The sequence below is a fragment of the Hoplias malabaricus genome, chromosome 17 (genome assembly GCF_029633855.1).
Source record: "Hoplias malabaricus isolate fHopMal1 chromosome 17, fHopMal1.hap1, whole genome shotgun sequence".
NCBI lineage: Eukaryota > Metazoa > Chordata > Actinopteri > Characiformes > Erythrinidae > Hoplias > Hoplias malabaricus.
Window position 1 is genome coordinate 4,564,070 of NC_089816.1, and position 25,790 is coordinate 4,589,859.

The 25,790-nt window shown below is 38.7% G+C and overlaps 1 protein-coding gene across 1 annotated transcript in view; it reads left to right on the forward strand.

Annotated features, from left to right (window-relative positions):
• Positions 1-14,794, forward strand: part of kdrl (kinase insert domain receptor like) — a 59,184-nt gene extending 44,390 nt beyond the window's left edge. The window contains exons 35-41 of the mRNA XM_066649054.1: positions 497-608; positions 1,900-1,999; positions 5,945-6,050; positions 7,588-7,709; positions 9,376-9,454; positions 10,099-10,199; positions 12,700-14,794. Coding sequence (XP_066505151.1) covers positions 497-608; positions 1,900-1,999; positions 5,945-6,050; positions 7,588-7,709; positions 9,376-9,454; positions 10,099-10,199; positions 12,700-12,877 — 798 coding nt within the window. The 3' untranslated portion in view covers positions 12,878-14,794. The remainder of the gene's footprint in view (positions 1-496; positions 609-1,899; positions 2,000-5,944; positions 6,051-7,587; positions 7,710-9,375; positions 9,455-10,098; positions 10,200-12,699) is intronic.
• The last annotated feature ends 10,996 nt before the right edge of the window (positions 14,795-25,790 follow it).

The following is a 25,790-nucleotide window of genomic DNA, read 5'->3' on the forward strand; positions in this document are numbered from 1 at the left end:
ATTTTTTTTAATGCAGAGGGTGTCTTGGGTACATTCAACCTTTTTTCAGCAGTAGACAATATTGACAATGTTGTTCTATTTATAGAGTGTTTGCTTGTGGTCAGGCATGGCCAGAGATGTCCTGGAGATTGTATAATCAAACTGTGTGCTGGATGTGAACTGTTGCAGGGAGTGGTTCTCAGACAGTGGAACATGGCACAGATTGAGATGATTCATATAAATTTCTCAAAAAATAGTGATCAAATTTACAGGCAGAAAAATTGTTACTGTCTTATGCAGTTTTATTTTTTAATCTAGTTCTGTTACTGTTTTAGTAACAACCCAACATTTAACCAGTTTACATTTGGTGTGTGGTTTTTAATATGATAATTTTTAAAATGATTGTTGAATAACAAGCATTAATATGTAAAGTGATTCCAAACTGTAATTTCCACCCATTCATTTTGCATATTATTATTATTATTATTTATCTGAGTTTATATATTTATTTTTGCAGGCAAGACTTCCTCTAAAGTGGATGGCACCAGAGGCCATATTCGACAAGATATACACCACGCAGAGTGATGTGTGGTCCTTCGGTGTACTGATGTGGGAAATTTTCTCTCTAGGTAAATATAAATTCTGTCCTTAAGAAGCTTAGCCTTTACTATCACTATTACACCCTAACAACACATCTAATATAACAGTTTAACAGAGTGGTTTGGCATAGTAAATCTTGAGTTAATTATTTGGGGTAAGATGGTTGTGCAACAATCAAGCAACACTTTCAGATTTTCAAGAAAATACCCAATAGATTTAGGACCACAACTTAGAAGAAAGCAGGCTGACCATCATATGCCCTGAGCTAGCTCCCACGTTTAAACCCATTGAGAAATCCCTTTTGCCAGCTTGAGAAAACCTTTCCTTTGCACATACATGAAATTCAGCAAAGATATCTGGCTATGGGTAATAAAAACAAATGGAAATTCCAACCATGTTACTAAGTACAGTTAAGTGTAAATATTTGCACTCACTGTGAATCCACTGCAACCTTTAAGAGTACAATGCATCCTATGCACTGTAATGTCCTTGCCTATGCAAGAAAGCTAAGTAAGCACATTTTTAGAATACGCTTTTAGAGTCTGGGGCTCTTACTGAAGCTGTGGGGCAGTAAACCATGCTTCAAAGGATGAAATTATCATCAAGGTCTATCTAGAAGTAATGACATCTGTTCTGCTTTAACTTAACTCAACTAGATAATCAGTCAGGCAAAGGTCAAAAGTTGGCATCAGATCCTAAGTGCACTCTCATGTATATTTGTAGGTAACCTAAACATGTTACAGGTTTGAATTTCTTCAAATTATTTTTGTGGGCAGTACTACGCCTACTGCATTCTATGACCAATACAGCTAACCATTCTGTCAGTATGTTTGTTTTTAATGAATATTTGCTCAGAGTTAGATGGAATTAGAACACATAGTAGTCGGAGATTTATTTTTTGTGATTCAGTGTTATGATGTACATATCTGAGTGTTATTAAATATTATGCAAATCTTTTCAAGCAAGAACAGAATAATATTGTTTCATGAGTCATGACATCTCAAGTGGGCTACAAAGTCACATTACTGATTCTTAGTGGCTACCAACTCATGCACGATTTGACTGAAGGTGTTTATACTAGAAGACCACAAAATTATTCATTTATGAATCAAACATGAGATTTGTCAATTTGTTCATAAATATACAACAATGTCCCACCACCACTGGCTGTGTCTGGTCCAGCTCTCTCCACTGATCTCTCAGCGTTCCAAAACCACTGTGTAATTTAGAGAGTTTCTCGTCAGGCCTCTTTGAAGTGGCCAGTCCTCTGTTTCTGGCAGATGTCTTGATAACCCTCTCCATTTTCTTTCTACTCCCCAGGTGCCTCCCCTTACCCTGGCGTACAAATTGATGAGGAATTTTGCTGTCGGTTGAAGGAGGGCACCAGGATGAGTGCGCCTGAGTATTCTTCTTCTGAAATGTAAGAAAGAGTTTTGTGTTTACAGAAACATATTTGTACCCTGAATGTTTTATATGCACCAGTGCCAAAAATATTAGTTTTTATCTCTTAAGGTACTGAAGAAAAGAATTGGAATTTTACATTTTGCCTCAAGATGATTGGCAGAGACAAAATGACTCACCTACAGTAGAACAATATATGTACAAAATCTTTAATGTCCTTTAAGGTCCACAGAGTTCTTTGGGGACTTCAATAGTGCAGTTCTCTTGAACAGTTCTCTGTGTGTTTTATGTGAACTTGGACTGAGTACAAAGGAAGTTTCCCCTCTCCCTTTTCTTAGCTCCAGAACAACTGCTCAAGGTCATTAGCAGAGACCTGTGCTTTCAAGCAAAAAAAAAAAAAAGCTCCTCATATAAATACATTTGAAAAGAACAGAAGCATCTGATTTCACTACAAAAACCTCAAAGACTCCAGAGGTAGATGGAATAGCACAATAATACAGTGAATGCAAGGGGTAGAGTGGATCTTTTGATTGACAGGTGCTTCAAAACATGGTGGATGCTTTCCAGGGATTCAGTTCTACCTAATTCCAGTATAAAAGCAAGTGAGCCTTACAGTATCTGGCCCACCTGGATAGCAGTGGGTGGCTTGACAAAGTCGCCAAGCCCTGAGACATTAAAGTGAGCGATACACTCAACCTGGGGTGCAAAGTTTGATATGTTTCTTATGTAACAAGATATGAGCGGGGGAAACATGGTGTTACTTCTCAGTCAAGAGCGGCAGTGGATTTGGCAAGCTGTTTTGGCGGTGCCCTGAGGGGACAGCTTGGGGCACTTGTGCACTCAGGCTGAATGGCCTCACTCTGGACTTCGGGCTACAGCTTTGTCAGGAGTGAGTTTTTGCTGCCTGTTCTTAATAAGAGCCCGGTTTCCACTCCCATGAGGATTGCACTCAATCTCGTTTACTGAAATACGAGCTTATACATGCTGCTCACTCCTTTGTTGTGATGTACTAGAAATGTGTAACAATACAAAAGTCCAGTGCCTCATTCATTTGGAGAGACTAAGCACAGTGTAATACACATTATGACTTGGTGACTTAAAAAAGTCTCACGTTTGCAACCACTCTTGCCAAGTGTAGGCAATACAACAATATAAAGGGGCCATTGGAGGGAGATGATGATTGTAGATGACTTGCAAAATGCGGTCCAGACGTCAGGCCTCAAAGGTGAGGTATCCAGCCGTGTGCTATGAACTGGCGACTCCGTGACAAGCACAAGAGCAGAATCTTAGCTTTCAGTTTCAGAGAATTTGTGGATGGATTTTGCAGATAAGAGTTAACCTCTTATACTGCAAGGGCTTGAATGTAGTTCAGTTTCTTAGATCAATTCATATACATTGGTATAACATTATTTCGCAACTGTTGTCGCAAGCAGCTTTACAGAAATCTGGGTTCAAGCCCTGAACGAGCAAGCCTAGCTGACACAATATCTCCAAAAGCATGATGAAACTTTATAGGAACCATGTGTCAAAAGGTGATCTTCCTCTCATGATCAACAACAGAAATATGCTAAATCTGTATTGTGACAGTCTTGGATATGAAGTTTAGGAGAATAATATTATATGTAGAATCATTCAATCCTCATCCTTATAGCTACATTACTTAAATGTACTAGGTACAAATTTATATAAATATATTACAATATAAATAACAAACCAGGGGTGGCATGATGGCACAGCAGGTAGTGTTGCAGTCACACAGCTCCAGGGGCCTGGAGGTTGTGGGTTTGATTCCCACTCCGGGTGACTGTCTGTGAGGAGTGTGGTGTGTTCTCCCTGTGTCCGTCTGGGTTTCCTCCGGGTGACTGTCTGTGAGGAGTGTGGTGTGTTCTCCCTGTGTCCGTGTGGGTTTCCCCCGGGTGCTCTGGTTTCCTCCCACAGTCCAAAAACACACGTTGGTAGGTGGATTGGCAACTCAAAAGTGTCCGTAGGTGTGAGTGTGTGTGTTGCCCTGTGAAGGACTGGCGCCCCCTCCAGGGTGTATTCCCGCCTTGCGCCCAATGATTCCAGGTAGGCTCTGGACCCACCGCGAACCTGAACTGGATAAGGGTTACAGATAATGAATGAATAACCAACCAAATGTTTTTGACCATAATGCAATAAACACCCAACTTTCTCAGAGAAGGTAGAAGCTTTCGAATATAGTCCTAACCTCTTATGTCAAACATTCTTCCAGTAAACTGAAATACTGATCTTGCTGGGAGGTAAATCAGCTCCAGTACTCCAATAAATTAATCTGGGCTATGACCTTTTAGAGTCATTTGTTAAGCCTGATTCACTGTATCAAGACTTCAGAGGCTAGTGCACAAGTTAGAGGTGAAACAACCTGGAAGAAGAAAACAAAACAGTCCTCCCAGAGCTCTTTAGCATCAAATGAGCTATGACCATCAAAAATCAATCCATCTAAAGATTGCTATTTTTTGTCTCTGTTGTAAGGTACATGTGAATTGAGCTCACAGATTGCGAGGGGCTAAATTGCCCTATCGTCTTGTTGATTTGAAGGGAACCACCAGTTGCTATTGCCCAGACTTCCTGTTGGTCAGGAATCTCTCTACCTTCATTTAAAAACATTTTATTATGCTTACTTCCTCCAGCTAATCAGCTCTGCAGACCAGAGAAGAATACTTTCATTCATGCGTTCTGAACATAAACACAGATGGACGTAGTAGGTCAAGATAGAGGAAGTATATACAGTTATTTTCCCAAACACAATATTGGCCCTGTCTGGTGCTAATCAAAAAGTCAAAAGGTTAATAAGGACTAAGGGTGGGCAATGCAATGGTATTTACATTGTAATATAAATTATATGATTTTGATTATATCATGGGCACATCAGTATATCCAGTGTACTGATTATATAAATGACAAGGAAACAACATCCGTTTTGTAAAGTATATTTGACAACTTTTACTTCAGGTAAATTTCAAAACTAAAATAACAAGCTTTTCATAGTAATTTTTAAATGTGCCAGAGCTTCTGCAAAAAAAAAAATCAAGATTTTATAATTTTCCCAAAATGGTGGCCCTTAATTGAGAGTTGGCTATATGTGTTTATGGAGCTACTTGTGCAAAACCAAACAAACTGAAGCCCCATATTCCGTGTTGTGGCAATATGACAAACCTAAACAAATGAAAATTCCAACAATTAGCCTGAGAAATCCCATATGGAGGGAGATGCTGACAGCTCATCAAAATAATGGAAAGCACCTTTCACCACTAAGGCTTGTGCTGAATCCGGTGAAATGAAAGCCACCAAACTGCTCAAAAATATTAATGATGAACTATAATTGGATAATGGAAAATGCGCTGAGGGAATCATGGAGGTCAGGTCAGAAAGCCGGCAGTGTCAGGGAGGTGGTAACTCAAGAAGAGATTGTGAGGAGATTTATCACCACAGTGACCACAACTCTGTGTGAGTGTGTTTATAGTGCTCTTTTCTGCACAAACATGTGGAGAAACTGATGTATAGCTATATCAGGCCTGGTTAAATTACACCTGTGAAAACCCTTATATATACACATGCATGTTTAAATCACTTATGGAAGTGACTTGTTAATCCAAAAGGGCATTTCATCCTCAATATTAAAGTCTTATGTGACATATTTTATAATAATCTGTTGTACTTAATGGTTACCCTTAGTTTGACCTACCTTAGTACAGTCATTATCTGTACTCTGATTCTGTATTTATTTATTCATCAATATTCTATTCATTCTACTACATTCCCCACCATGTATTACACCAATACGGCCCAGTATGCGACCTTGCAATAGAGATTGCTGTGACACAACTATAGGAGGGGATAAGGCATATTTATAACAGATTTAGAAATGGTTACGTTTCAGTAGCAATACTGAAGACTAAGGGACTAACTGGAGTGAATGTGTGTGTGTTTTTTTTTTCTGTAGATATCAGACCATGCTGGACTGCTGGCACGGAGAACCGCTGCAGAGGCCTACTTTCACAGAGCTTGTGGAAAGGCTCGGAGACTTGCTTCAGGCCAGTGTGCAACAGGTGAGATAGCTAGACAATAATTTATTCATTTGTTCATAGGAGTTCAGATCTATAGCCATATCTATAACCCTAGCCAAAATAATTACTATTCATTAGGGGCAGGAAAGGCATCCCCAGCCAGAATGTACCTCTCCTCTCATCTCCCACCCCTCTACCCCCCCCAAAAAAAAATGAACAAAGAGATTAGTCACTGATCTGGTGAATGAGTCACTGTGCTCAGTTCACTCTCAGGAAGCAGCAGCTTTGAATGGACCTAGGTACAACGAGGACACGGTGAGGAGCTTTACCCAAGTGAGTGCTTTACAGTAACTGAGACGGGAAATTGCAATCAACAAACTCATTCACTTCCCTTTGGAAAAAGAAAAAGAAGAAAGAGTATCCTAGTACAAGACAAATAAAAGCACTGAATGTACCAGTGTTTGTACAGAACATATTAAATTAAGCCTGAATTTTTGCCTACATGTCGCCAAAGATTACACCCAAGAAATATGCCGTTCGCTTGTAAGTTCAGAAGCACCGTAGAAATCATTCTGAAATTCAGTTTTACAACTAAGAGAAACATGTCTCTCATTTGTAATGGTGCCCTAAAACACAGATGCTAAAGGGTTTCAGTTATAGTTCTTGACTTGATTCCTAAACAATATATTTGAATCCTCTCTTTTTAAATTAAAGGCCAAAAGTGGATGAAACAAAAGCAAGTAATGAGTGTGAAGCATTAGAATTGGTGTATTTATTGACCACTGTTAACTGCAGAATAATCTATAAGTAATGGCATTAATAACATTCATCAGAAATTTAAGTAGACACAAAAAATAAGTCTAGATTCTGGAACAAACATGAATACTTGTAAGAACAGGGATTTAGGTGCTGAAATGACTGAATGACAAGTAATCGGTTTATAGTACTGAACTAATTCAGTTGCTGCCAAAGTATTGAATTTTGATATCCAACCCAACACCAATCCCAGACAAAATGGTTGCTCCTTGCTGTGGGATTATTATCTTAAATCCCAGAACCATTTGTTTGCTGTCACAGGAATAATGAAGCAGCCTCTTCAGATAAAGACTAATTTCAGTTAAAACCTGTTGAAAGAGATGTGACTTTTGGCACATCATTAGTCAGGACTAGTTCAAAGAGAAGAATGTAAAATGAGCACAGCCTGACAAATGTTGATAAGGGAAGGGGGACAGTTTTGTGTAATAAAATATAAACGTATGCAGAGTCAAAAACCAGAAATAATTGTACACACTATACCACCCAGGATCTTTCATTCCACCTCAACTAAGATTAGACTGCTTATATAGGAATCAACACCTCTCAACTTAAATATACGCCCACACTAAGAAAAGGATTTATTTAGTGTGATATTTTCCAGTGTTTCGACTAGTTCCTCTGTTATGTGCATATGGGATGTCTCCCCAGAGGATCTAATTTCTCCCAACTCTTAATTACCTCAAACTACAAAAGCATATGCATGGTGATGTCACTGTTATGAAGGGGGCCTATGTTAACAGTTAAACTTTGTGTTTAATATCAGGAGGGAAAGCATTACATTCCTATCAACACAGCCCTGCTGGCCAAAGGGGATCCATCAAAGTCATGCACTATAGAGGAGACCTCCACGGGACCTGTTTCTCTCCGAGACTCAGGCAGCTCATGGTAAGAAAGGCTTTCTGAGTAGTTATGCATAAATGGCTGTTTGTAACTGAACTGCACTCTAAGAACAACCTCTGTGATCACGATTCTTTTTAAACAGTGCTTTTTTTTGACTTGTGTATTTATTCACACAGTTACAGTGTCATATGTTTTCCTTGCTCTTGTTCAAAACAACTTGCAATTTTAATTATGTTAAACTGTTAGGTTAATGTAGTGTTGTGTAATGTAATGTAGATTTACTGGTATATCGTAGTTTTCTTCCTTTAGTAGGAAATTGAGCATTAGTTAATTAGTTAGTTTCATTCATTCATTCATTCATTCATTCATTCATTCATTCGTTCATTCGTTCACTCATGTCATGTAACTGTTTATTCGGTTCTTGGCTGAGCCTACCTGGAATCACTGGGCGCAAAGCAGGAACACACACTGGACGGGGAGCCAGTCTATCACAGAGCATTAAACACTCACACATTTCCCCTGACTATACCAACCCTTGAATTAACATGAATGAATAAATTAATGAATGGTTTCCATTTTTGCTTTGATAAAGCATATAAATTCTCTCCTGAATCCATTTGCTTATAAAGAGAGCGTCTTTAAACTGTTTAGACAACTGTGCAATTACAACTACATTCTGAGAGTGCATATATCAGACGTTAGAAATTAATATCCACATTTACACTTGTTTTGAGTTTTTAAACTTGCACTACACCTCACACCACTAATCAGTTTCCGTGAGTTCATTATGAATTGGCTTAGGACAAAGGGAGCACTGATTGGCTCCTGATAAGATGTGTAAACCATTAGAGCCATGTTGAGAGTTTTCATTGCTCCATGGGCCTCTGTAGGAATTTCCTTCCAAGCCACAAATGCTGCCTCAGGATTTATGTTTGCTTAAAATAATATTTGTTCAACCCTTGTAATTTAACAGGTCTGTTAAGAGTATTTATTTAGGACAGTGTTGAAATGTAGCAATGACAGTTATCCCTAAAGCTGAATTAAGCAGCTATCTGATAACTTTGACCTCAAAAAAATAATTATAACATAAAAGTCTGTTCACATTTTAATAGAGCTTCCAATGAGACCACAAAACCATTGCCCCACATTAGTCTAGTTGTCACGGTTTTGCTTAATGTTTATATAATATTTATGCTTGTATTATTAATTTACTTTTTTATTTTGTTTTGTATTATTTAATAGTTTGTTTATACCATCAGTTAACAATATTAAAAGCAGATAAACTACACTCCCAAATATACTTTCACATCCATTATTCTATATTACATGTTGTTGGTAATAAAGAACATAATAAGAACAATTTAAAACCTGTGAAATATTAATATTTTTTGTTCAAGCGGCAGTAATCCTTGAAACATCGTGAATGGTAGTCATCAATTTTTGTGATCATTTTATTACAACTTATTAACTTATGAGTAGTTATAATAATGGGAATTGAATTAAGAATGGGCATCTTTGTTAGTATAAAAGCAAAAAGATTACAAGGGTACAAGACAGAGGGTCACTGTGCCAAATAACAGATCAAAGCAAACCGTGGGTGGATGAAGCATTTAGATTTTTCGGATTTTGGTCCAGCACATGCTGTGGTATTTTACTGTGTGAGTGTTGCTTTGTCAGGACTATTCTAATGTCGAATATTTGATTTCCTCAGGAACATCAAACTCTGCCCCGGCAGCATAAAGACTTTTGATGAGATAAACATGGAGAATGGGACAGACGAGTTCCATGAGGTTAGTAATTTCATCTGACGCTCCACACAAACACATACACACATACAAGTAACATAAATAGCTTCCAACAATGATAAACAGTTGTTTCATGTGTTTTTTTGAGATAGTACATAATAACGTACATTGAATATGAACAGACTGTGTGGAAGCAACCACCAGTTTTCATCATGTTTATTGACAGTTTTTTTAATATTCTATTGAGTTCATTCAGTGTTGTTGTACCCTCAAGGTTCAATATTCAGTAACTTTAGTTAGGGAACATAAATGTACCTTATTCTATTATAATTGTAGATTTTAAAATTGTATTGATTTCATCTCCTATATTATGTTCTTTTATTTGGCACAGTTCCATAATGAAACTTTACAAATGTTCACCTCTCCTTTCTTGAGAGGAGAATGTAATGTAACTTTAAGGGACATAACTGAACTTTTAACACCACTGTTGCACCTTTTAAGCTACATTTACACCGTTTGTACCTTTAGTAAACAATAATGTACCTCTACTGTACCTTTTTTCCTAATTTTAATCTTGTAATAAAACTATATGCTTTATACATGATCAATTTATAAATTAAATGTACGGCAGTGTAGCTTTGCATACAAATTTTATTGGTTACTTTATATGATTTGATGTCCATTCACAGGGAAGTCAGACGGACAGTGGCATGGGTTTCTCCTCAGATGATCTGAAGACACTGAAGCATCTGGAGGCTCTAACTCGACCCTTGAGCATCATGGCCTTGGCGTAAGTGTTTCCACTGGCCCCTCCCTGGCAACTCCCCCGCTCGCCTGGGGAGATGACAGAAAGGTCATACAGATTTTTGTCCCACCCAACATGCCCCTCCACATGACTCTACCTAAATTCCAGTGACTGACTCTCTCTTCTTAAGAAGTTCCTGGGTGAGAGAGTCATGGAGACAATGAGACAGTGGCGGGATATTGCTCGAGGTGACAAACCCAACAGCTAGACAACAAAAGCGAGCTGGGAAGTGTGGCTCGTTAAAGCAGGCTACAAGCCTGCTGGCTAAAATCTTTGTCAGCGCCGCGCACCAGGCACTGGCTTCGCACTTCTTCTAAACTCAAAACATGCATGCATACCACAATGCTTCAACATAGTGTGGGACATTAGCTGCTCAAATTCATTGCCAGATCAATGTCAGAGTTTGCCGCAGTCTGGCAACTTTCACTCATTACTTTGCAGACAGAGCTTGAAAGATCATAGCAAAGACCTGGAGTGCACCCTACACAAATCACACCGTACTGAGAGCCTACGATGGGTGTTATCAGAGCCATTTGGGTTTTTTGTCTAAAATTCTACACTCTAAAAAATGATGCACTGAATTTACGCGACTGATATATATCTTTTACTCATGAATAAAATATGACATCAACAGAGATACTGCCAAAGGGAAATAAACTAAAATACAAGCTTGTGAGATGTGAGGTTTAAAGGATTTATGTCTGATCATCAATCAAGATTAACCCTTTATTGAGCATTACATTCTAGGAAGCTCTTTAAAAAAATAGCAGCCAATACAATGCAACATATTCACAAATCTGTTTATGTACTTTACCAGAAACATATTCCAGTAAGAAAATGGTGGATTTGCATTCATACACACACACTGTAATGTTTTTTTAATTAAAAATATATGTTTGACTATTGATACAATGACCATGCTTTAGCCATTTAAAATGTACTTTTTTTTAGTTAATCCAGCATTTATGGTAATCTTAATGTCATAATCAGATGGATAGGATAGGCCTCAATAAAATCTATTAGAAATCAATTAATAATCTGTTGTACACTATTGTTGCAGACATTCTTGAATTTTTTTAAACTATTCATTTTTAAAATTAATTTTTTCCCATTTTAACACAGTAGGTAAGACTTCCTTTTAGCCTATTGTCTACATTCAAGCATCAGAATTGTAAGCTGTACATCAAAGAGCCTTTGGTCAATCTCTGTTTTTTTAGTATTACATTCCTGGCCAGATATATGGTTTTCACCATAGCAGCTGTCTTGACACCAAAACAGCTGCTATTTGGGTATTAATATGGGCTTATCATTTTTGTTGTTTCCCTGTGTGATTAACGAGGCAATGAGGACTTCATTAGAAATATTTGGGCTCCCTGCAGTCATTGTCGCCCCCGACCCTCTCATTATCCCATTCACTGTGCACTTATCAACACCTCCCCTTCTCAAATCCAAAATACATCATGCAAAAGCTGGTTGAAGCCCACAGTTGGTTGGCAGTGCCTTGCCCGTGTTACCATGGCTTCCTGTGTGAGGTAAAACGAGCCACTCCAGGCATGCGGAGAATGATGTATATATTGTGAGGAGGTGGCCCCCGCTGAGAAACCACTCGATCACTGCCACCTTTGACCTTCTAAAGCTTTGCTGGTCTGTCTCAGACCCCCATAAGGTCTCTTGTATTGTGTGGGTAAATTCCACGTGGTGCTCTTTTATTGCTTCATTCAACACACGCATGTGCTTTGTCAGCATATGCATCCTCTCATCTATGTGCTCTTAAGATGTCCTGGAGTGTGCAGATCCCTGAAAACATGCCAGCCAGTCCATATATGAACCTCACAGAACCCCAGACTAATCGCCCTGCACACTCGACCCTTTCCTGCATGGAGTCTGACCCACGGCCCTTGAGGGAAACTGTTTTAGAAACCCATAGCAACAAAAGAGACAATTCAATTTCAATGACTCCTTAACTGCAGTGAATTGTGTGTGTGGAAAGCTCAAGCTGTGACTGACATAGTTGAAAGTTTATTGTAACTTCCATTACCAATATGAGACACGTGCACTGCACACTCAATATATTCATAAATGCATAGACACGTTAATAGGGAGTTAATCTCTACTTTGTTGTAGATACAGCCTGGAAAGGCTTTCCACCATGTGTCAGAGCACTGCTGAGAGGCTCTGATGCAATTCAGCCAGAATAGCATTTAAATCAGTCATCAATACAGAGAATGCTGCTAGTACTTAGTTACAGGTGCAACATAAATTTGTACAGGCTTCTGGAAATGTTTGAATATCTAGTTTATTTCTATAGCGTAACATCTGTAAATGTTGCAAAAGTTTGAATAATTGGTCCATTTATTAAAAATGTTTTCAAAAATGTAACTTAAAAATACATTTAAAAAAAGCTAGTAAGAAAGGTGGTATATACCCATTCTATGGTCATTATTGTACATAGAGAATAATTTATTTGTCATTTCTCCTGCTGCAGGATGAAGAGTAAGAGTAAGGAATCTGTTTTGTTGGATGGAGAGAAAGAGAAGTATCCTCCTCCTGTTCCTTCACTGGACTTCAGTCTGGATGACTCGTCTCTAGACCCAGAGCTGGAGTGCCACAGCCCACCACCCGACTACAACTATGTTGTGCGCTACTCCACTCCACCTGTCTGAGTTTGAGTCTGTACCCAGAAGCCACCAGGGCTCAACATTCTTATATCCTGGGCTGGATATGTGACTGATTTTTTTATATCTCTTTTTATTATATTCCATTCCTTAAAACTAGGCCAGGATGAAGTGTTGCAAGTATTTTGATCAATAAGAAGGCAAAAAAAAAGCTATAGAGCTCCTGCCTCACCTATATCTTGGCACTTTTCAGAATGAGGTCCGCCATGTATAGAGAAATAAGGTTATGTACTGCCCGCTAAAAGCTGCTGAATTGTGTCACTCTGCACCACTGTGATAGACACAGATACAGCCGGAAAGCTTCTCAGGTATTTTTGTTATCTACTGTGAAACACAACAAGCACATTATGCAACAAAATCGTTAGCCTTAAGATTCTTCAGTCACACCACAACTTTACCCAAAGATCGGTGGCTTGACTCTTAAATGGAAAATATATTTAAATAAGAAGGAATTCCTTATTACTTTACTAATCTAAATATTTTAATCAAATGAAACTGGAATGTTTTTTAATATTTCATTTTGCTTTAAATATTACTACTTTCTACTTTCTTGGTTTAAAAGTTATTTTCAGGAAATGAAATGCATTACTGGATATAATCAACACTAAGTCAAACCATGGAATTTTTCCCTTTATGTATTTTTTTGTGCTTTTACAATTAGAATTCGCACATTAACCTGTGTCATGTGATTGAAAAAAAATGGAAGGTAGATGAAATCTGATTTAAAGCATGGACTACAATGTTTGGTCTGTGCCTTTTAAGTCTGCTTGTATGATCAGTGATATGGAGAAATCAAGTGAATCTAATTGTGATTGACAGCTACAGAACAGCTGAAGTATTTCATACTGAAAAGTACGGCAGTAATAGTATCAGTCTTCCATGCATTTCTAAGGTGAAGCATGGATTATTATTAAATAGTGAGCCTCCCACATTCAGATTTACTCTGTCCTGCCTTTCATTAATACATTGATGATGACATCCTATATTCATTCATCAAACATCAACTAAACCCCTAAAACTCATCTCTGTCTATACTTTGCACACATTTATGAACATCCAGTTAGTTCCTGCCTGTATCTCCACCCACAACTCCTCACCTGCAGTTCTGTTTACCTGGAAAATCCCACCGTTTTATGTTGACTGGATTTTTCATTTCTTCACATAGGAATCCCTGGCTGTCTGAATTCACGTTTTTGAGGCTGTCATTAGAACAATGTCATTTCAAAGCTGAAAGCTCATCCATGGTGTTTACTGCATATTTAGCTCATGAGACATATTCAGGCGTATATGAATAATAAAAGCCACCACCACACAAATGATGTGAAGATACAAAAATCTGATTTTCACTGGAAGGGGTCTTTAATGATCAGTACCAGGTTTTAGGCTCTTCACACTGTGGGATTAACCAGTATGATTTTAATAAGAATGTCATTATTCATGTTTGTGCTATAATCATAAAAAGGCTTGCAGGGCAGGCTAAAGGAATATGGAATACATGGAATATCAACAGGCTGGTTACTACATATAAATGATCATTATAAATAATATGAGACCTGTGTACACATTGAAGATTATACCAATATTAACAATGTTACAACAGTTGTAGAGAATTAAAGAAAAGTGTAGCTTTGCATCAGTCAAACCAGGATTATAGCCATCAGTGACAAAGAGAGAGGGCTGTTACTACAGAATTTGTTACTTCTTGTTATCCACTTTTTAATTTTGTCAGTATTAAATTAATGACCTAACCTACCACTTTCCCATCAGTATGTATTGCCAAATGATATTTGTATTATTGCTGCATTATTTGTGTCCATCTGAAAATGTAAGTGTAGGCACTGATATTTTATATGTGTTTTTATTGCATTTTAAATGTATTTTATGTATATTAACCAAGCATAAATAAAGATCTATATATTTATACATAACGTATTGTTGGGTTGATTTTATAGTAAGTACTCCATGTATCACTCTGGGGGAATAGTTGACTCTGGCTCTATACACACTTTACCACACAAATGCAATGCAGATTATGCAGATTATTATTAGTTTTTGGGGATGGAATTGCATTCAGCCACAAGAACATTAGAGCGTGCAGGATAAATATTGCTACAATGCTTACAGTTTTACTGCTCCACAGCTCAGTGCATCATGGGACATTTACCCCACTGAGCATGTTAACCTGGAGTATCTGCTCCTGAGCATCTAATTTCAATTAATGTTTTCACTTTAATATTACACAAGCGGTGTACGCAGTTAGTAGTTGAACTCATGAATTTTAAGCAGTGTCTGCAAACATTTGGACATGTAGTCCGTCTGTAGAGAGGTTTGCCTATGTTATCACATTATATAATAATTGTTATCAGGATGCAAACAACATACTAGTCTGGTGACGTAACCTGGCACACGGGTGTAAAGCAAAAAAAAAAGTGATTTTAACTCTACAACTATCCAATTTGATTCATTTAAAGGACCACTCATTTTTATCTTAATATTACAGCTTCAAATCATTGTGATGCTTCACTGAGCTTTAATAGTAAGAATAGAGCCTCTGTCATTGCTGCTCTGGGCTCAGCATTCCCCCAATCACTCCCTTGATTTCAGGACAAAGCTGTAAAAGTGAATTACACTCTAGGTGGCGCACAGGAGTAAAAAAAAAAAACAACAAAATCTAGTGTTCTGTAATGTGATGTTTGCGATTTAAACCCAATACACTTTTTATAAAACTCAGAGATCACCATTTGCTAGCTCTCCAGTCTGTCTGCGTGCTCAAAAATACTCAAGATTTTACACAACAGTGGCTCGGTAAATGGGAAAAATGCTCAGTCAGAACTACCTCAGGCTTTGTCTTTGTGCGACGCTGGCTGAGGAATTGAATCTGGAAAGACTTAGATCAGGGGTGTCCAAACTTTTTTCAAAGGGGGTCAAACTGGATCATGTCAAAATTCTTAAGGGCCAGTCTCTCTTTCCAAATATATTATTAATGAATTATTTATAACAGTGTATTTAAAATACGAAAAACACAAATTTACAAAACAGTTTCTGTTTATTAACTACTGAATTTCACTTTAGTGCATTAACTGTTGCAACATCTAACATTTTACTGCAGATACTTCCCTCTCTCTTGAAATCAGACAGACAGCGAGCATATATCGGTCCACTGGCATAAAAAGGTTGGCACACCACTGACTGTAGACCACCATCGGGCCACTCAGATTACTGTCCTGTACAGGATATAACTCATTAATAATCTCCTCAAACAGATACATTCACAGAGACTTTTATTCTGGAAAACACACTAATACAAATACCAACAACTATGAGAGATAATAATGAGTATAAGCCTGATATAAAACCATTATGCTAAGACACTGTGCTGGAATAAAATTATTTGCTAATATTATTTATAAAGAATAACAAAATAAACCAATGAAGGAAAAAAAATATATGAATTGGACTGTGAAAGGAAAAGTGCTAAAATGTGACATTTTGTCTAAAATATTGTTCTGTGAATCATTGTTGGCCCAGGGAAATGAATGGTGTTTAGGTTTAACTCAGTTCACTAGCAATGGTGGAATATCCTATACATTGGCGCACTGCTGCTATCGTCAGGTGAAAGATAAAACTGCCAAGTGCCAGTGTAACCATGATAATAATGTTTGGGTATATTTTTTATTTTAATTTTTGGATTTGAGTGAGGTAGTGACAGCTTTAAGATTTAATAAAAAGAAATGTGACATTAGAATATATGGTTCCTTTTGTTGGTTCCTACCATTGGTTGTAGGTGGGGCATTAATTAGTGCAGCGCAGAGCCTATATATCGCGCCTATTTCCGGCCTTTCCTCAGATGCATAGTGTATGCTGAACGGGTTAGAGAGAGTTTCTGTATGTGAGTGCACTGATACTGCCCTTAACTCGTGTGTTCAGGAATAAAAACCACAGACCCGGAATCGTTGTGTGTGGTTTGACTGCATGCTGTGTCCTGAACTGTCTACCTTACCGTCTAATATAGGGTGACCAGATCTGAGATTGTGAAAAAGAGGACGCGTCTCGAGGGTGGGGGGGTCACCCCTCGCTGCCGTTGTATTCTTATCTGAACCTATGTGTTCTTTAGGGCCTTTACACCTTTATTTGCTACACATGGGAATTAATTATTTAATTCATCCGAGAACTTACATTTACGTTTCGTGCAATAACCATTGCAATATATTCAACAAAAATAAACCTATTGAAAGAAAATCCCAGTTACGTCTGTTCTCATATCTCAGCTTTGAGATGAGATAGGCTGAAAATAATCACACCACTGTGTAAGCCAGGGCCTCCTTAATCAACAACGTGAATTTGGAGGAAATATGAGTCGGTCAAAAATTTAGTCTGAAAAAACACAAAGGGGTACCCCTTAGTATTTTTGGGGTAAAAAATGTGACCCACTCAGATCTTCATCAAACTCACACAGTGTGTCTTGGAGGTCCTGACAAAAACAGTGGCGTGGTTATTTTTGCTCCACCACATTCCAAAGCTGAGATATGGGGACCTCTTCTAGTCCATAAAATGTATAACTGTATAATTATCATATCTCAGCTTTGAGATGAGATAGGCTGAAAATAATCACACCCCTGTGTAAGCCAGGGCCTCCTTAATCAACAACGTGAATTTGGAAGAAATCTGAGTCGGTCAAAAATTTCGTCTGAAAAAATACAAAGGGGTACCCCTTAGTATTTTTTTGGGGTGAAAAATGTGACCTCTTCAGATCTTCTTCAAACCCACACAGTGTGTCAGGCAGGTCCTGGTAAAGACAGTGGTGTGGTTATTTTCGCTCTACCACTTGCCAAACTGAGATATGGGGACCTCTTCTAGTCCATAAAATGTATAACTGCATATATCAAGATGGGATTCCTATTTCCAGTGAAGCTAGCTAAACACATGAGTAGAGGGGTATGATCAGAAAAGCCTGCTCAGTCCAATATATCCTACATTGAATTTGTATTTGGCCAGGGGGTCTCAGTTCTAATAAATTAAAGTAGGTATAATAGGTGAGACATAGGGATGTCAGAGGAAGCCTCACCATTGCAATATATTCAACAAAAATAAACCTATTGAAAGAAAATCCCAGTTACGTCTGTTCTCATATCTCAGCTTTGGAATAAGATAGGATGAAAATAATCACACCACTGTGTAAGCCAGGGCCTCCTTAATCAACAACGTGAATTTGGAGGAAATATGAGTTGGTCAAAAATTTAGTCTGAAAAAACACAAAGGGGTACGTATTTTTTTGGGTGAAAAATGTGACCCACTCATATCTTCATCAAACTCACACAGTGTGTCTTGGAGGTCCTGACAAAAACAATGGCGTGGTTATTTTCGCTCCACCACTTTCCAAAGCTGAGATATGGGGACCTCTTCTAGTCCATAAAATGTATAACTGTATAATTATCATATCTCAGCTTTGGTGCATATGATGGAGAAAACTCAGAATGCTGAAATGCATGAAAGATAAGGGTGTTCCTCTATTCCTGCTCCATAGGTGGGTAACACTGACTTATCTTTTATGTTTCGGAAGTACTATTTAACTCAAAGTAGAACAGACACTGACAGAAAATTTCCAATGCAACTACTTGAGTTACAAATGGGTTTTTCAGTGAATTAAAAACTTACAGACAAGTTAAACTTCAATCACAAACACCTTAAAAGATGTGGTTTGCTGTAGTCCTCCCAGATCATCTACATTACTTTGCTTTTAAGAGTAACAATACAGAGGCCTAGAGGACCTTAGTTAATTTATTATCATGTGTATTGCCCATTTCCTGTATGTGTATTAGAAACTACCCTAAGGGTCGAAAAATCACTTACAATGTAACTGATAATCCCAGCAACCTAAGGGCAGCATTCTTTTGAAATGAAATACATGTCTCCTATATAGATATTTAGCAGGTGAACGTGGTGTCGTTTTATTTCGTTTATCCACGGTCCTCAATATGTTGTTCAGATACAAAGACAGCAGCGAGAGAGCCTTTAAGCCAGGAAACTTCCACACAAGCCCAGATACTCAAAATATAGTGAAGCAACATAAGGTCTGGAACAGAGAGCACAACAGAGCAGCATGTGATAGATTTAAATCTACCTTGTCTCTTGTAACTTCTGAGTCTTCCAATATGTGGCCCTCTTGTTTACCGGAGGAAACCCACGCAGACACTGGGAGAACACACCAACTCCTCACAGACAGTCACTCGGAGTGGGAATCAAACCCACAACCTCCAGGTCCCTGGAGCTGTGTCCTGCTGCGCCACTGTGCCGCCCAATGAGTGAAATGAAATACTTTATTAACAGCTATTACAAGCAGGTCTGTGATTCCTCAAGCTAGTCCAATACAAAAGGAGATGATCATCAGGGATGAGAAGGAGAAGAATGATTGATGTGTTCAGTGAATCTTCTAGAATTCTACAGGTAGGGGTCATTAGGCTATTATTCTGTTTTTAATATTTTACAACCGCTGTAGAATCAGAAACATTTGACTGAGATCGTCAAAGATAGCTTTGAGGATATGCTGCAAATCTTCAAAAAACAAGGAATGTGCTTGTTTTTTTTTCTTCAAATGGAAACTGAGATAAATTGGTAGTGTGAACAGTTGTTCATATCTCTTATGCAATGCTTATTATTCTCCAGGAGCAGTTCAATCGAGACTTGGATAAGGAACAAAGGACAGCACATGCCTCACCAGCCAACTGATACATCCATAACTCAGTACGTTGTTTTAATCATGTCTTGTAATTCTCATTCCTACCTAAAGCAATGAATATATTCGATTATCCCATGCCCCAGTACACCTAACCCAGCATTCATTCATTCATTCATTATCTGTAACCGCTTATCCAATTCAGGGTCGCAGTGGGTCCAGAGCCTACCTGGAATCATTGGGAATCATACACCCTGGAGGGGGCGCCAGTCCTTCACAGGGCAACACACACACTCACACATTCACTCACACACTCACACCTACGGACACTTTTTTTTTGAGTCGCCAATCCACCTACCAATGTGTGTTTTTGGACTGTGGGAGGAAACCGGAGCACCCGGAGGAAACCCACGCAGACACAGGGAGAACACACCAACTTCTCTCAGACAGTCACCCGGAGGAAACCCACACAGACACAGGGAGAACACACCACACTCCTCACAGACAGTCACCCGGAGCGGGAATCGAACCCACAACCTCCAGGCCCCTGGAGCTGTGTGGCTGCGCCACTGCGCCACCCCCTAACCCAGCATAAAAGTGCTAAATTACTTGTACTGTGGTAGTTTCAGGTCAGACATTGAATCGAGAACCACATTTGTTACAACCTGTGAGTTAACAGCAAGACCGTGGTCTTGTGTCTTCCGCGTTAAGGTTGAGCCCTATGTAGGTTTGGGCTTGTTTTTATTCTGTACCCCTATATATAACAGGCCATCATTCAGAAGTCTGGCCTTTTCAGAGGCTGTATCTGATAGGTGGGCGGGTAAGTAAACATGATTTATTTATTATGTTTATATTAACATTATTGTATTCTGAATTTTGGACGCTATGCCTTAGCTAATGTTATAGTTTTCCTGCCAGTACTCACAACTCTCACCACAGACAGAGCAATAATTACAAGGTTTAAATCTTGATGACCAAAGCACTGTTGCTTAATGGAGTATGTATCTATCTTGTGACTGTCAGCACCCCTTCTTTTGCTTATGTTTCTTTTATGGTTTTGTCTGTAGGCAGACCTTTCAATCCAAAGGGAGCTCAAGGAAATTGCAGTGGCAGAGAAAATTTGAATAAGGGGATTTGAGAGACTCCCTACAAAATGTTATGACCCTGTACATAATTCTGGGAAAGACGCTTAATAGCACTTTTCTTTTTCCCCAGAAAGGGTAACATATTATGTCATAATAATGATAAATTAAATCAAAACATTGAGGTTCTATGCCATACTTATGAGACCTATGACAATTATATGAAATCACAATGATGACATACTGAGCCAATGTTATGAGACAGTAAGAGGTAATTATGAAATACTCAAATTTATGTGAGGTTTTCTCATTATTAACTATGTCATTGTTATGAAATGCAAAGTCACAATGAGATGCTTGTCTGTCCTCCGGTTGACAGCTACTCAAAGGAAGACACATATTTATTTTCACTGATTGGATATCGGAAACGTGACTAATGTCTAAACACAACACAGGGAACATAATTCTGATGAAATAATGATGAATAATGCTCTCATCCGTTTCTCATAATTAATCATGAATGCCCTCTCTGTATAGCCTGGTACTGTGGGAGTAAAAAGTATAGCCTTTAATGTCCTTTTATACTCTAATCTACAGCAGCCCACAGTAAAAGTAGCTGTTGCCCATAGTACATACATAGAGACACAGCACTAAACCTCAGGGACAAATGATTCCATAAAGAGGTAGGGCACCGCTGCAAACTGGAATATGACTTCTCTGAGACTTCTTAATATCACAGGTCACCTAGAAAAGAAAACAGCTGTGCAGAAAGTGTAGAAGGGAAGTGGAAATCTGCACTGGAAGTAAGTGGATTTTTCCAGCTCCATTAACCATATAGGTGCAGTTTGTAGTTAAAACACAAATAGAGCTTCAAGCTCATCTATTGCTGTTATATTTTGTTAGCCCACTTTCACCCTGTTTATTAATGGGCAGACCCTTAAAGGACCACCAAAGTGCATGAAATTACTTGGGCGGTGGATCAGTCTCAGCCCTGCAGTTGTGCTGCGGTGCCCATTGACTGTGCCCAAAATGGTTCAACGCTAGATAGATGGATGGACGGAAAGACAAACAGTTGGACAGATGGATGAATAGAGGAATGGATGGATGGATAGATTGTAGTAACATTACTTAAATAATCACAGGGTTAGTGTGAATGTAAACTGTCTTTATATTATATACACATGAATAAGCCCCAAAACCTATAACTGCAAAAGCCAAATTGGCAGTGCACTGGCGTCTACCACAAACTGTGCAGCAAAAGATGAGCTATTTTCTCTGACTTTACATCTAAATGTTGGACCAAAAAGCTGTGTCTACTAGAGTGGACAGTGCGTTTGTACATTTATTTACAAATAAAATGAATTATTATTATTATTATTATTATTATTATTATTATTATTATTGTATAAGAACTTGAGCAGCACTGCTGTGTCTGATCCACACGCATCAGTGCAACACACAATAAATCACCACCACCACGTTCTGTACAGGACCAGAACTATGTTACAATAGGAAATATGGAAAGAAATAGGAAGCACGCTTTCTTTTTTTTTTACAAACTTGACAATATTTTGGAGTATTTTTGCTGTTACATGTACTGCAAACTCATACAGACATTTACTAATATGAATTCTGCCTAGATGACAATACAGTACAATAAAATAGGAAAAAGTATCACCACATATTCTACAGTGTCTGCTGCTTCTTACAGTAAACTATGCCACTGCCAAACTAACTGCATCATACAGAGTTCTGGGCATTATTTTCAGTCAGGGTGATACTGAGGTGGTGTGTCATTGGTGTGTGTTCTTCCTCCTGCTCCTTGGCCCTGGACACACACTTCCTGAGAGGAGAGAGGTGTCGGCAGTCAGTCTGTCACCAGCACAATACCTCCGTCAGCGGGACAGGAAAAAAATCTTAATCATTAATGTCCTGACACGGCACTGCTGTGGGACAACAGTGCCCTTCAGTAGTGATCCTGGGTGTGTCCACAAGAATGTGTTTACAAGAAACATGGCATCATAATAATGAAGAACCCAGCAGACTGACTTTAATGAGAGGTGTAAGTTATACCCCTGTGTGGGACATCTAGTGCAAACTGATTCAGGAAAATGATTCATAAATAACTAAAGGAAGGATGTGTGTTAAGGGTCATCAAAACTTTGGCTACAAACTATGTCTGGATTTTCATGCACACCTATTACTTTTTACACACACACACAGAGATAGAGAGATTGGGTGGGGTGGGGAACAGACTCTAGGAGCATGCTTCTCATACACTTTGGGAGATACATTTTGTAGCTGTCGTAAAATTCAGAGAACAACTTACAGTCTCTTAAATTTCTCATGTAATGTTCATTTAATGTTCTCCTAACATTCCTTAAAGAAGGGATGTACATGTTTCATATTTCATCATTTAAAAAGATTCTGTACAACAATTTTAAAAACAAATGGCAAATAAAAAGAGAAACATGATTAACATAATTAGAGAAGAGTCATTACTGTAGCGTACCAATGACATTTCTGATGGTTACATCTTACAGTAACAGTAGGAAGTGTAGAGGCCCTTGCCTTGCTGCAGGAAATCATCTATTTCTCCCATTCTTGTTTGAATTTGTTCCATTCTTCTTTCAGTCTCTTCCAAGGTTCACAAATTGTAATGGGATTCTTGGCCATAACTTTGTTACCAGTTATCCTCCAAAAATTCCTATCAGGATTCTGCGTAGGTTTCATGCAGCGAGGGACCAGCGGAGATGTGAACACATACGCTGAGGCGAGTTAAGGTTTAATAAACACCACAGATAAGCGGTGCAAAACTGTTCACAAGTGTGTAAGTGACTGGGATTGTGTTTAGTGCCCTGTGATGGATGAGTACCTATTATTCCCTGTAGGATCTGGACTCTAATAAAAAACAAATCAGGATGGAATTACAGAAGATAAATGAATGAATTCTGGTGAAGACACTGTTGGTTTCAGGGAAGAGTAATTATTACATTTATAGATTGTAATAAAAAATACAGTACAGGGCAGAACTCTTATATATATAAACTAATGTCTTCTCAATAAGCGTGGCGCTTGTATGAAGTTATATATAATCACAGTAAATACAAAACAATAATAATATAAAACAAATAAGAAATATAATTTATTTTATTTTTTAAAGTAGTAGGTGAGAGTGAGTTTGAAGAACAGTGTTTTGTTCAGATTCTCCTGGACTGTATGAATTTGTTAAATCAACAGCACACATTATTTAAATCATTATTTATTAACCGTTAAAACTAGGTTCTGGATGATCACCTCAAATAATACAGACTCCATGAGGAGAGATTTGGAAAAAGTTAAACAACACATTCACACACAGAGTGTCACACTCACTGGAATAACGTGTCTACAGCTCAGATAAATGGCTTTTTGAATCTTATAATCAATGGTGTCTAAAACCTTTGCACAGTACTGTATATATATAAATAACATGTTTTTTTAAGGCGGCACGGCGCAGCAGGTAGTGTTGCAGTCACACAGCTCCAGGGACCTGGGGGTTGTGGGTTTGATTCCCGCTCCGGGTGACTGTCTGTGAGGAGTGTGGTGTGTTCTCCCTGTGTCTGCGTGGGTTTCCTCCGGGTGACTGTCTGTGAGGAGTGTGGTGTGTTCTTCCTGTGTCTGTGTGGGTTTCCTCTGGGTGACTGTCTGTGAGGAGTGTGGTGTGTTCTCCCTGTGTCTGCGTGGGTTTCCTCCGGGTGACTGTCTGTGAGGAGAGTGGTATGTTCTCCCTGTGTCTGCGTGGGTTTCCTCCGGGTGACTGTCTGTGAGGAGTGTGGTGTGTTCTCCCTGTGTCTGCGTTCCTCCGGGTGACTGTCTGTGAGGAGTGTGGTGTGTTCTCCCTGTGTCTGCGTGGGTTTCCTCCGGGTGACTGTCTGTGAGGAGTGTGGTGTGTTCTCCCTGTGTCTGCGTGGGTTTCCTCCGGGTGCTCCGGTTTCCTCCCACAGTCCAAAAACACACGTTGGTAGGTGGATTGGCGTAAAAAAGTGTCCGTTAGTGTGTGAGTGTGTGTGTGTGTGTGTGTGTGTGTCTGTGTTGCCCTGTGAAGGACTGGCGCCCCCTCCAGGGTGTATTCCCGCCTTGTGCCCAATGATTCCAGGTAGGCTCTGGACCCACTGCGACCCTGAACTGGATAAGGGTTACAGACAATGAATGAATGAATTAATTTTATTTTAAAGGGTAACTTGACAAGAAAATGTGAAAATGTTGACTTGTAATGTGCACTGATGTAAATTTTAAATGTAAATGTAAATTTAGGATTGTGTTTTGGTCCTTGAATAACTAGATTTTTATTCATACTTTAATTTTATGTTTGGCCTGGAGCCTACACAGAATATAATTATTAGATTATTGTATTTCATTAATCAGATCCAACACAACAAAATGATTCCTTTGAAACGTTTCCTGTGTTATAGCATATGTGCAAGTGAAGGGGCTTCTTAATACCAAGAATCAAAAGAAAGGACTTCACAAGAAAAAAAAAACAAAACCACACTCACACACACACAAACAGGTAACACAACTACAGGAGATTCGCTGAATATTTTTTTGCCTCTTCCTGATAAATTTTAAGGCATTGCTGTGAACAAAAGTTTGATGACTCCATTTCCAGTTTGTCTCTAAGAAGAATGTCCCACCCATGTGATGGTGGAACACACCTATTTTACATTCTGACAGAAAATCAACTTTTTTTCCAAACCCATAAATATCAGCATTGAGCTGACATTCATTTTACTGGATAAAACTAAAGTGAACAACGGTCTTATTTTCTTTGTCTTTCGGCTGCTCCCATCCGGGATCTGGCACAGTTTTTACGCCGGATGCCTTTCCTGACGCAGCCCTCCCTTTGGGACCGGCACTGCAACACGATGTATTTCAGTGGCTAGGTACACACAGTCACACCTATGGACACTTTTGAATCGCCAATCCACCTACCAACGTGTGGAAGAAACCGGAGCACCTGGAGGAAACCCACGTGGACACAGGGAGAACACACCAACTCCTCACAGACTGTAGTGAACAACATTAAATTTCATAAATAGATTTCAATGGTTCAGTCAATAAAAATAGCATCATAGTGCAAAATACTAAATTATGACAATATTTG